The 13,728-nt window shown below is 36.0% G+C and overlaps 1 protein-coding gene across 2 annotated transcripts in view; it reads left to right on the top strand.

The window, feature by feature from the left end:
- Positions 1–13,107, top strand: part of RIT2 (Ras like without CAAX 2) — a 381,117-nt gene extending 368,010 nt beyond the window's left edge. For both annotated transcript variants that reach the window (XM_045456780.1, XM_045456781.1), the window contains exon 5: positions 12,611–13,107. In XM_045456780.1, the coding sequence (XP_045312736.1) occupies positions 12,611–12,838 (228 nt within the window). In that variant the 3' untranslated portion in view covers positions 12,839–13,107. The remainder of the gene's footprint in view (positions 1–12,610) is intronic.
- Positions 13,108–13,728: the final 621 nt, after the last annotated feature.

Below are 13,728 nucleotides of genomic sequence, written 5' to 3'. Positions count from 1 at the left end.
TAAAGGAACTAATTGGTAGTACTACAATAATTGTGAGGGGCTTTAATTCCCCACTTACATTGATAGATCATTAAAACAGAAAATCAACAAGGAAACAGTGGCTTTCAATGACACATGGGACCAGATGGATTTAACAGACTTATAACATTCCATCCTAAAACAACAGAATATACATTCTTTTCTCACAGAAAACATTCTCCAGGATAGATCACATATTAGGCTGCAAAACAATTCTCAACAAATTTGAAGAGACTGAAGTCATACCATCCATCTTTTCTGATCACAACACTATGACACTAGGACTCCACCAGAAGAAAAAAAATCTGGACAGACCATAAATATATAGAGGTTAAAAAACATGCTACTAAACAATGAATGGGTCAATGTGGAAATCAAATTGGAATAAAAAAATGCATGGAGACAAATGAAAATGAAAACACAACAGTCCAAAATCTTTAGGATACAACAAAAGTGGTTTTAAGAGGAAAGTTTATAGCAATACTGGTCACCTCAAGAAGCAGAAAAATCTTGAACCTACCTTATACCTAAAGGAGCTAGAAAAAGAGCAAACAAAACCCAAAACTAGCAGAAGGAAGGACGTAATAAAGATTAGAGCAGAAATAAATGATAGAGAAACTAAAACAAAACAAAACAAAACAAAACAAAACAAAACAAAAAAAACACAAAAAAGCAATAGAACACATCAATGAAACCAGGACCTGGTTCTTCGGAAAAGAACAGCAAAATTGATAAACCTCTAGCAAGACTCATCAAAAACAAACAAAAAGCACAGAAGGACTCAAAAAAAAAAAAAAAATGAAAGAGAAGTAGCAACTGACACCATAGAAATACAACTGTAAAATAATATGAAAAAATATATGCCAACCTAGAAGAAATGGATAAATTCCAAGAAACATATAACCTACCAGAGGCAGGAAGAAGCAGAATATTTGAGCAGACTGATTAGCAGCAATGAAATTGAATCAGTAATTTAAAAACTCCCAACAAATTGATGCCCATGACCAGATGGCTTCACAGGTAATTCTACCAAACATTTAAAGCAGAGTTAATACCTATTCTTCTCAAGCTATTCCAAAAAATTTAAAAGGAAAGAAAACTCCCAAATTCATTCTATGAGGCCAGCATTACCCTCATACTAACACCAGATAAAGATACTAAAAAAAGAGAGAACTATAGGTCAATATCCCTGATGAACATAGATGCAGAAATCCTCAATATTAGCAAACTGAACACAACAATATATTAAATAAATCATTCATCATGATCAAGTGAGATTTATTCCTCGGATGTAAGTTTGGTTCAGTATTTGCATATTAAAAAAAGAATACATCAATAGGAGAAAGGATAAAAATGATATGATCATTTCAATGGATGGACAAAAAGCATTTGACAAAGTACAACTTTCATTCATGATTAAAAAAAAAAAAACCCTCAACAGTGTAGGTTTGGAGAGAATATACCTCAACAAAATAAAGACCATATATAAAAAACCCACAGGTAAGTTCATACCCAGTGAGAGAAAGCTCTTAGCTTTCCCCTAAGGTCAGGAATAAGACAAGGATGTCCACTCTCACCACTTTTATTCAACAGTACTGGAAGTCCTAGGCAGAACAATTAGACAACATAAAGAAATAAAACGCATTCAAATTGGTAAGGAAGAAATAAAATTTCCACTATTTGCAGATGACAAGATACTCTATATAGAAAACCTGAAAGACGCCACCATAAAACTACTAGAATTGATAAATGGATTCAGTAAATTTGCAGGATACAAAAATCCATGTACAGAAATATGTTACATTTCTGTATACCAGTAATAAAAAGCTACAGAAAGAGAAAATAAAGCAATCTCATTTACAATTGCACCAAAAATAATAAAATACCTAAACATAAACTTTACCAAGGAGGTGAATGACCTGTATTCTAAAATTATAAAATATTGATGAAAGAAATTGAAGACAACACAATGGATTGGAAGAACAAATACTGTTAAAATGTCTATACTACCCAAAGCAATCCACACATTTAATGAAATCCCTATCAAAATGCGAATAGCATTTTTCACAGAACAAGAACAAACAAACCTAAAATTTGTATGGAACCACAAAAGACCCCAAAGAGCCAAAGCACAATTCAAAATCTCATTATATTAGAAAGCTGTAGTAATCAAACAGTATGGTACTGGCACAAAAATAGACATATAGATCAATGGAACAGAATAAAAAGCTGAGAAATAAATCCATAATTGTATGGTCAATCTTTGACAAAGGAAGCAAGAATATGCAATGGGAAAAAGACATTCTCTTCCACAAATGGTGTTGGGGAAAACTGGCCAGCAACATGCAAAAGAATGAAATTGGACCACTTTCTTATACCACACCCAAAAATAAGTTTGAAATGTGTTAAAGATCTAAATCTGAGACCTGAAACCACAAAAATCCTAGAAGAGAACACAGGTAGTAATTTCTCTGACATTAGCTGCAGCAACGTTTTTCTAGATATGTATCCTAAGGCAAGAGAAATAAAAGCAAAAATAAACTTTTGGGACTACATTAAAATAAAAGCTTCTGCACAGTGAAGGAAACAACCAACAAAATAAAAGACAACCTACTGAACAGGAGAAGATATTTACAAATGACATACCTAATAAAGGGTTAGTATTCATGGTATGTGAGGAACTGATACAGCTCAACACCCAAAAAACAAAAATGGCAGAAGAGATAAACACACATTTCTCCAAAGAAGACATCCAGATGACCAACACATGAAAACATGCTCAATATCACTCATCATCAGTAAAATGCATATCAAAACTACAAATGGCTTTTACTAATCACTTGTCAGAATGGCTAAAATAAAAAACTCAGGAAACAACAAGTGTTGGAGAGGATGTAAAGAAAAAGCCCTTGGGCACTGTTGGTGGGAATGCAAACGGGTACAACCACAATGGAAAACAGTATGGAGGTTCCTTAAAAAATTAAAAATAGAACTACCCTATAATCCAGTAATCACACTACTGGGTATTTACCCAAAGAATACCAAAACACTCATTTGAAGGGATATATACACCCCTATGTTTATTGCAGCTTTATAATTGCCAAACAATGGAAGCAGCCCACGTGTCCATTGACTGATGAATGGATAAAGAAGAGGTGGTGTGTGTGTATGTATATCTGTATGTATGTGTGTGTGTGTGTGTATGGAATGGAATATTGCTCAGCCATAAAAAAGGAATTAAATCTTGACATTTGCAATGACATGGATGGATCTAGAGAGTATAATACTAAGTGAAATTGTGAAATTTATCAAAGACCAATACCATATTATTTCACTCCTATGTGGAATTTAAGAAATCAAACATATGACAAAAAAAAAAAAAAAAAAGAGAGAGAGAGGGAGAGAGAGAGAGAGAGAGAGAGAGAGAGAGACAAACCAAGAAATAGACTCTTCACTATAGAAGACAACTGATGACTATCAGAGGGGATATGGGTGGGGGTGGGTGAAATAGATTAAAGGGATTAAGAGTACACCTGATGAAAACTAATATATGGAACTGTTGAATCACTATATTATACACCTGAAATTAATATAACACTGTATGTTACACTGTAATGAAAATTAGAAAGAATGAGTTTCTCACATGTCAGTGATTGCAGCTGAAGGTGGGAAACTCTTCCTGGTGCTTTGCTTTGTTTTGATTTTCCCTGCAAAGAGTCTGAGATGACATATATGCACTTACATTCATTCATTCATTTATTTATTATGAAATTTACTGTCAAATTGGTTTCCATACAACACCCAGTGCTCATCCCAACAGGTGCCCTCCTCAATGCCCATCACCCACTTTCCCCTCCCTCCCACCCCCAACAACCCTCGGTTTATTCTCAATTTTTAAGAGTCTCTTATGGTTTGGCTCCCTCCCTCCCTCCCTCCCTCCTTTTTTTCCCCTTCCCCTCCCACATGGTCCTCTGTTAAGTTTCTCAGGATCCACATAAGAGTGAAAACATATGATATCTGTCTTTCTCTGTATGACTTATTTTACTTAGCATAACACTCTCCACTTCCATCCACGTTGCTACAAAGGGCCATATTTCATTCTTTCTCATTGCCAAGTAGTATTCCATTGTATATATAAACCACAATTTCTTTATTCATTCATCAGCTGATGGCCATTTAGGCTCTTTCAAGCTGTTACAAAAAATAGAAAAGGAGGGAAAACTTCCAGACTCATTCTATGAAGCCAGCATTATTTTGATTCCCAAACCATACAGAGATCCAGCAAAAAAAGAGAACTACAGGCCAATATCCCTGATGAATATGGATGCAAAAATTCTCAACAAGATACCAGCAAATCGAATGCAACAGCATATAAAAAAAGAATTACTCACCATGATCAAGTGGATTCCTTCCTGGGCTGCAGGGCTGGTTCAACATTTGCAAATCAATCAACGTGATACATCACATTAATAAAAGAAAAGATAAGAACCATATGATCTTGTCAATCGATGCAGAAAAGGCCTGTGACAAAATTCAGCAACCTTTCTTAATAAAAACCCTCGAGAAAGTCGGGATAGAAGGAACATACTTAAAGATCATAAAAGCCATTTATGAAAAGCCCACAGCTAACATCATCCTCAACGGGGAAAAACTGAGAGCTTTTTCCCTGATATCAGGAACACGACAGGGATGTCCACTCTCACTGCTGTTGTTGAACATAGTGTTGGAAGTGCTAGCATCAGCAATCAGACAACAAAAGGAAATCAAAGGCATCAAAATTGGCAAAGATGAAGTCAAGCTTTCACTTTTTGCAGATGACATGATATTATACATGGAAAATCCGATAGACTCCACCAAAAGTCTGCTAGAACTGATTCATGAGTTCAGCAAAGTCATAGGATACAAAATTAATGTACAGAAATCAGTTGCATTCTTATATACTAGTAATGAAACAACAGAAAGACAAATAAAGAAACTGATCTCATTCACAATTGCACCAAGAATCATAAAATACCTAGGAATAAAGCTAACCAAAGATGTAAAAGATCTCTATGCTGAAAACTATAGAAAGCTTATGAAGGAAATTGAAGAAGATACAAAGAAATGGAAAAACATTCCATGCTCATGGATGGGAAGAATAAATATTGTTAAAATGTCAGTACTACCCAAAGTAATCTACACATTCATTGCAATCCCAATCAAAATTGCACTTACCTTTAAATGGAAGATAGGTGCAAAAAAAAATAATATGCAGATTAAAAAAGCAAATTAAAAGTACTTTCATTAGAGCTGGTCAAGGAAACTGATGAGGCTACTCATTGTTAAAACTGATCAAAATCACCTATACAGCTAAACAAAATGAAAACTGAACAAGCTAATTTTGGGCAACTTTTCCTTCTTATTTTCTTTTTTTTTTTTTCAACGTTTATTTATTTTTGGGACAGAGAGAGACAGAGCATGAACGGGGGAGGGGCAGAGAGAGAGGGAGACACAGAATCGGAAACAGGCTCCAGGCTCTGAGCCATCAGCCCAGAGCCCGATGCGGGGCTCGAACTCACGGACCGCGAGATCGTGACCTGGCTGAAGTCGGACGCTTAACTGACTGCGCCACCCAGGAGCCCCTTGTTTACATTTTTTAATATCTTTCTGTCTGTGTTTCAATTCATTGTTACCCATGAAGATAATAATTTTCATTACAGATCTCACATCATCAGTGTAACAGGAATGAGTTTCCTGGAAAATTTGGGACCAAAACATCTTATTTGTAAATAAGAAAATAAGAAGGAGGGGCGCCTGGGTGGCGCAGTCGGTTAAGCGTCCGACTTCAGCCAGGTCACGATCTCGCGGTCCGTGAGTTCGAGCCCCGCGTCGGGCTCTGGGCTGATGGCTCAGAGCCTGGAGCCTGTTTCCGATTCTGTGTCTCCCTCTCTCTCTGCCCCTCCCCCGTTCATGCTCTGTCTCTCTCTGTCCCAAAAATAAATAAACGTTGAAAAAAAAATGTAAACAAATCCCAAAGAGATAGAGTTCAGTAGGCTGAACCACAAAGATATTACACTTGTAAAGCTTCTCTTGGAAGAGCCAGACCCATTCTAATGCCAATCTCTCCTCATTCAAGGTTAGCAAATATAGCAAAGCAGTATCCGAATTTCCTCCTGGGTTATTAAGAATTATATAGCTGACTAGACCACCACCATTACCTTGAGTACCTTTACAATAAAGCGCAATGAAGCTCCTAAAGTCAGCAGATTGTTGGGACTCAAACTCTAATTGACCAGCATGCTTGCCACTTCCCACTGGCAGCTGGGCCCACGACTAGAACAGGCTGTGATCACCATCATGCCCCAGTGGTCTCTTCAATCCCCCATGCAGCTGTGGCTGTGCTCTAATGCCTCCTTGGGAAGATAGGAAATGGCATTTCAGGGAGTACCTGGTGCATTATACAGTGATCTTCTCCAGTGAAAAAGGTCACATATATTAAAAAGATGATTCCCATGGGTTATTGAAATTTTCTATTACTTGTATAAAACATTTTTCTTTATTCCCTTTTTTTCTACCAGTGCTTTCTAAAGCCTCTGTGTGGCACATTTAATCATAAACTTGCCTTGCAATTGAGGGGCATGGTGGTACAAAGGGATCTGCATCAATTGTTACTTCCCCAACCCCCCAATAACCTTTCTACATTTATTTTTCCCTATGTTTCTGTATTTAGCATTTTCTTTCTCTGTAAATGCAATACAAAATGTTCTATGCTATTTGTAATTTAAGAATCATCTCAAGTTATAAAACCTCAGATCAGAATAATCAATTACATATATGTGGAATACTGGCAGAGGAAATTGGAAAGACACCATGAGAAATAACAAGGATTGGAAACGATACTTGATGGACAGGAGTAGAACTTGATGGGTGTTTTAATCAGGTGTGTGACCTTAAACATTGCTTAACCCTTCATGGGCCTGAAACTCTTCATTTGGGAAATAAAAACTCTTAATTTGCTTCTAACACTGTGCTTCTTCCTTGGCAGTTACTGTATGGCATGGATGAATATTTATCATTTAAAAATCTTTTATTTAGGGGTGCCTTGTAAGCTCAGTCGGTTGAGCATCTGACTCTTGATTTCAGCTCAGGTCATGATCCCAGGTTCATGAGATTGAGCCCCGTGGTAGGCTCTGTTCTGAACACAGAGCCTGCTTGGGATTCTCTCTCTCCATCTTCCCCCCTCCCCTGCTCACAAACATGCACATTCTCTTTACCCAATTAAATAAACATTACTTAAAATTTATATAGATAAGATATAAAACATTGGAAGAATATGTTACATATCCTGGTTTTGAAGCCTAATATAGAAGCTGTTATTTGTTATTATGTTACTCGGGTTCTGAACCACTAAAAACCATTAGTGGACTAAAAATTATTCCTGGTGATACTGTTGAAATATTTATAGCCTTTAAACAGACCAAAATTACTAAGCATAAAGCCCAGAATCTGTAAAAATAAATGTTTTTTGGACTTATTTTCTTCTTACGTGTTTGGATTCATGTTCTTCCATTGAATCTATAGTATATTGATTCCAATATCTGATATAGGGATGACTAATTATGGTTTGTCAATATTAATGTGAGATCAAATTTATTGAAATGTTGGAATTTTACAGTATGTTTTCACTTTAACATTTTTCTTAAAAATAAAAACTTTAGGTGAATTTTTTAATGAATTATAAATAGATAAAATATTTACTAAGTTTAATTTCCTTTTGGATTTCATTATAACGAATGCAAAAATTAATGAGTTGTAACATGGAATTAATATTCTGATAATGAATCTAAGAATATACACTACTACATTTCATGCTTTGAAATAGTGTGTTCATGATTACTGTGTTACTTACCAAAGGAAGGAGTAGCTACAGAGTCAAATATACCTCAACTGGCTACAATAATATAATAAGCAGTTATGTCATCTATCATTTGCTTATACATTTTCAATACAAATCTATGGATGGGATTTTTCTATTTTTTTCATATTAAGATTATTACATTGGACTTTTAACTGAATTTTGATGTTTCCAATGATGTGTGATAGTTACAGTTTTGTAATTAGGAAACATTTCATAAATGTGTTTGTATAAAAATATTTTTCAAATGTGTAAGAAAAAAATATACAGATTTAAAGACTTTAACCCTCTTCTACTCTTTCCAAAGAAAACTTATCTTTGCTAGAAGAAATAATATCCATACATAAAATATAATCCAAAATGATGATAACTCAATGGTAGGGTATCATTGAATGAATCTTCACTTCCCCCACTGATTTGGAATGCTACCCAATGCTATATCAAGCTCCTATATATTTTATAATCTTGTTTCTAGACTCTCCATCACATTGTATTGGTCTGTCTAGCCCTTAAGTAATAATCTACTACCTGAACTGCTACAGATTTACAGATATCTGTCTGTAGTAGGATGAATCCAACATTGTTATTGTTCTTCTCTCCGCCTCCTTACTAGAATTCAAGTATTTTCTTTCCTATTTTTACCTTATTCTTTCCTATGAATTCTACTATCTCTGTGTAACATTCAAATCCTGAAATCTTCTGAAACTTAGAATGTATTTTTTATTGAAATTACACATTACTTTGAGATGATTTATAATCTTTGTGATATTGAACCTTCCCACTAGAAACGTAAGTCCATAATGTTATTTGACTTCAGAAACTAAAATAAACAGGTTTTAATGTAGTTTGCAAAATCTGACCAGACCTAATTCATTTTGTGACTAACCAGGATCTGATGTGATCTGAGTCTTCAATATATCCTGTTTACTGTGAATGTTAAAATATTTAGCTATAGAAATATTACTGTACTTGAGGAAATGGTGATGCCTCAAATTCAGAGGGGGACTTACTATATAGTACATTTGTTTGAGTTTTTCACTAATGTACCATACAGAAAACGTACACAAATTATAAGTATACACTTTGTAAATTATCACAAAGCGAACTCACCTTAAACCACCAAAGGAACTACATATTATCTCCTAACACTAAAGAATAGTTTTCTTGTGTTTCAATTTTCTAAAAGTATAATTGTGCACCATATTAATGTAACAAGAGGAGAAATTGGATGTGGGGTATATGGGAACTATCTGTACTTTGTCACATTTCTCAAAAACGTTTCATAGATTTGATTTCTGTCACTAAACACTATTGTGTAAGATTTATAGAAGTTTTATATAGCAATTTCATTCATGTGCATTGAACAGTATTCCATCCTATTAATGCACAACAAATTATCAAATTCACTTATAACACTTGTGTTGCTTTTAGTTTGTTTTGTTATTTGTGATAATGCTGATATGTACATTTTTATAGAAGTTGTTTGGTAAGTATATCCATACATAGAATTCTATTTTACAAAAGTATTTGGGGATTTCTTCTTTTAAAAATTAATTTATAGCTTATTCCATTTGTTTAGGAATATACAATGACTTTGATTCTTTGCAGTGTTTTGAGCCTTTATAGCTTAGCATGTAGTCAATATCTATAAATGCTTCAGGTTCATTTGAAGAAAATCAAGTTTTTAGTTGTTGGGTAGAGCAGGTTATATGTAAATTATATAAAGTGTGGTGTTTTGTTCAAACTTTCTACATCCTTACTTATCTACATATTCTTTCAATTGCTGAGGGAGAACAGTTAAAATTTTTAGTTCTGTGCACTTACAAAATGAGGCTGTGACTTTTAGTACAAACAAATGTAAAATATCATCATGATAGATTCATCTTTTAAAGTAATAACTTTTATCTATTTTGTCTGATATTATATCAATATAAAATCTTTTTGTATTAATTTCCATTCAAATTTCACTGTATATCTTTACATTCAAAGTGTTTCAACTGCAAGTGTTAAAAAAAAGATTGTCAGACCAACTTTTTTTTAAAACTAGATAGGGTGCTGCATTTACATATAAATGGTTTTGGTAGATTCTATTTCTTTACAATTCTTTGTGAGCTGAGTATACATCCTGCATCATTGACTTCAGGTTTCTCCATTTGTCTTTTGACCTCTGGGATGTAGGTAATTGCCCACTGCTCTGTCATGGAAACATCATATCCCAGATAAGATGTGCTCTTTGGGCCTGAGTTTTAGAACAAGAAGACAAGAGAGACAAACCAGATCCCAAACCACAGCCTGGAGCTGACTGTCACAGTCTACCTCCAGCTGCTAATAAGCAGTGAGAGCAAGAAACACTTTTGCAAGCTGCAGAGATTTTGAGAGGCTGTTTTTGTATATATATATAGCCTAATGAAAGCTGATTAATTTTAGAAAATCATACCATAATGTGGTGTTGCTATAGAAAACACATAAAATATGTGTCCATTAACTTCTGAGTTAGGAAAACGATTAAAGGACTCTGAAAAATAAATGGCATCTATGCAGTGTCAAAACATTTGGTAAGACTGTCACCTATGATTCCTTGGAAATCAGACAAGTTAATATATGACTTTGTCTAATTGCTGGTAAGAAAGAATCTTAATAACTTTAGTTGGTTGGTTTTAGCTGTGTTTCTTGAGTTACTAGAAGATAGAAATGAGCTCAAAAAAGGATTGGGGTGTTGGCCAGCAGGAATGAAAGCCCTTGGTGAGGTTGATATTTCACAGACCAGAAAGGACCTGGCTTTGAAATCAGACCTGTTTTTATATACCAACTCAACCATTCATTAGCAGTATGACATGGTGTATCAGTTAAGAAAAAGTGGCTTATGCTCTGGTTACAAACAACTCCAAATTGTCATCAGCTTAAAAGAACAAAGTTCCTAAGTTAAGTCTGGTGAATATATCCACCCTGGTGAACCAGAAGCACTATTTCCCCTTATCCTTGTCATAGTTCCTCAGGTGTCCAGGCTGATGGAGTCTCTAGTTCACCATATACTTCCATTTGGCAGGAAACATGAACATATATAGACATGTGAGTAACTTTAACAAATAGATCAATAAAGGGGCACTTAAGTGACTCAGTCAGTTGAGCATCCGACTTTGGCTCAGGTCATGATCTCATGGCTCGTGAGTTCAAGGCCCGTGTCAGGCTCTGTGCTGACAGCTCACAGCCTGGAGCCTGCTTCACATTCTGTCTCTCTCCCTCTCTCTGACCCTCCCCGAATCACGTTCTCTTTCTCTCTCAAAAAGTAAATAAAATAATAAATAAATAGATCAGTATGGGCATAGAGGTCATCAAAACATATTGAGTCAAGGCAGCCTTATTCCTGCTTTCTTCAAGCCAATGTGAATAATCTGGTAGAGCTTCATGGGAGTGCTAACATTTGACCAGAATTATTAGCACACAGCTACAGTGACCTATAATCCCCTGTTTAAATTTTTTTTTTTTTTTAATTTTTTTTTTCAACGTTTATTTTATTTTTGGGACAGAGAGAGACAGAGCATGAACGGGGGAGGGGCAGAGAGAGAGGGAGACACAGAATCGGAAACAGGCTCCAGGCTCTGAGCCATCAGCCCAGAGCCTGACGCGGGGCTCGAACTCACCGACCGCGAGATCGTGACCTGGCTGAAGTCGGACGCTCAACCGACTGCGCCACCCAGGCGCCCCTAAATGTATTTTTTTTAATGTTTATTTATTTTTGAGAGATACAGAATGCAAGTGGGTTAGGGGCAGAGAGAGAGGGAGACGCAGAAGCAGGCTCCAGGCTCTGAGCTGTCAGCACAGAGCCCGACATGGGGCTCGAACTCACGAGCTGTGAGATCATGACCTGAGCTGGAGTCGGACGCTCAACCGACTGAGCCACCCAGACCCCCCTATAATCCCCTGTTTAAATATTTGTCCATCACTTATGTTTGAATCTTAATTCACAGTTATTAAATCCAGGTATTTTTATTAATCATCCTTTCTTCTCTAATCTCTCTAATGGTGATTTAGGTGCTGTGTCTGAGACATTAAAGAGATGATAAGGCATAGTTCTTGATCTCGCTCAGTTTATAATCTCTAGAGGACCCACTGCAATAACATGCACCACAGCATGGATTAGTACCACAGAACTTGTAAAGCTCTAACCATGCTCTGAGGGGTTGGCCAGAGACTTATCTCATAATGAGTGATGTTTTGCTTTTGTTTTCTTTTGCCAGAAGATTGTTTTTAAAGTTCACAGCAACGTCAGATTGGCTTATTCTTAACTGAAACCTCTCGACTATAACAGTGGTTACAGAGTTTTAAATATGTACTCAGCATATATGATGCACCTTTTATAGAGAATGTCACTAACAAAAAGCCTTGAGGTAGATGTGATTATCCTACATTACAAATGAGAAAACTGAGACCAAAAGGTAAAAGAAATTTATCCGAATTTGCAAAACTCAAATGCAGGAGAGATGAAACTTGGAAACCCAGCAGTTTTATTTGAAAGCCATGGTTTGGGCCATGGTGCTTTGGTACCTTTTACTGAAATCTGGAGAATTGATTTTTAGTAAATTCTAATCAATTTCCCTTTTACAGATTCTGATTTCTCATTTGTTCTTCAGGTTTAGAAAGTTTCTGATCCAAGCATTCCTCCCTTCTTCTTTTTAATATTATTTATTTTTTCCTTAGGTATCTACAGAAGAAGGCTTGAGTCTGGCCAGGGAATATAACTGTGCTTTTTTTGAGACTTCTGCAGCCCTCAGATTCTGCATTGATGATGCCTTTCACGGTCTAGTGAGGGAAATCCGCAAGAAAGAGTCCATGCCATCCTTGATGGAAAAGAAACTGAAGAGAAAAGACAGCCTATGGAAGAAGTTAAAAGGCTCATTGAAGAAGAAGAAAGAAAGCATGACATGATATCCTTGCTTCTAACTCCCTTATTCTCTTTCTGAATTTTATCAGTTGGACAATTCCATGTGTTGCATTTGGCTTCAATATTTTCTGTCTCTCTCTCTCCTTCTCTTTAAATATCTGCCTATAGGTAAAAGCAAGATCTGCATAACTGTACCTCTTGAGATAGTTTTGTTTTGCCCTTAACAGTTGGATGGATTTTGTCAATCAGCTGGATATGCTGTTTAAGTTTTTACAATATATTACTAAATAAAATTGACATTCCAATTGCCTCATTTCCCTTTAAAGAGTCTAGCTTCATTTGGTATGCTGTCTGGTTATAGAGGAAATTCAAAATTGCAGACAGAATGATAAAAGGCTCAGGGGATCTGCCTTTGCCTGATAAGACTCTGATTGTTTGCATTTCAGGAATCTCCGTAAATAATGAAGAAGCTCAGGCAACAATTCAGAGCAGGAGTCTGCAGCCTTGTTTTTCCTTAACTGTAGAAGGCTAGGTGCTTTTTAGTGAAGATAAACCTTAGTGGAATTATTAATAATAGGAACCAGTTGTGGCTTGTTGGAGGGCTGAAAGGAAATATCCCGGTATTTGCAGGGCTCTGCCCTGTTAGGCTTTGGCAAAATTATCACAGTAAAGTCACTGAGCTGTGGCAAAAGGATATTTTCCTTGTAGCCAGAAGAGAGGCTAATAGGAACTTGGTGGTTCAGATATTCATAAAAAGACACACTGTTCCCTCTCAGTGGGAGTCCCTCTTAGGACTGCTTCTCCTACAGGGCAAGAGGCTTTTTGACCCAGAGACCCAATATTATCATGGGCTTAATTTCCCATCTCTTCTTACTTGAACCATGAAACACTACCAGTTAGAGGATTCTTTTTCTTACTTGTTTACAATAGATCA

Source organism: Leopardus geoffroyi, chromosome D3 (genome assembly GCF_018350155.1).
Source record: "Leopardus geoffroyi isolate Oge1 chromosome D3, O.geoffroyi_Oge1_pat1.0, whole genome shotgun sequence".
NCBI classification, from domain to species: Eukaryota; Metazoa; Chordata; class Mammalia; order Carnivora; family Felidae; genus Leopardus; species Leopardus geoffroyi.
The sequence above is the reverse complement of the archived record's forward strand: the minus strand, read 5'-3'. Positions and strand labels throughout refer to the sequence as shown.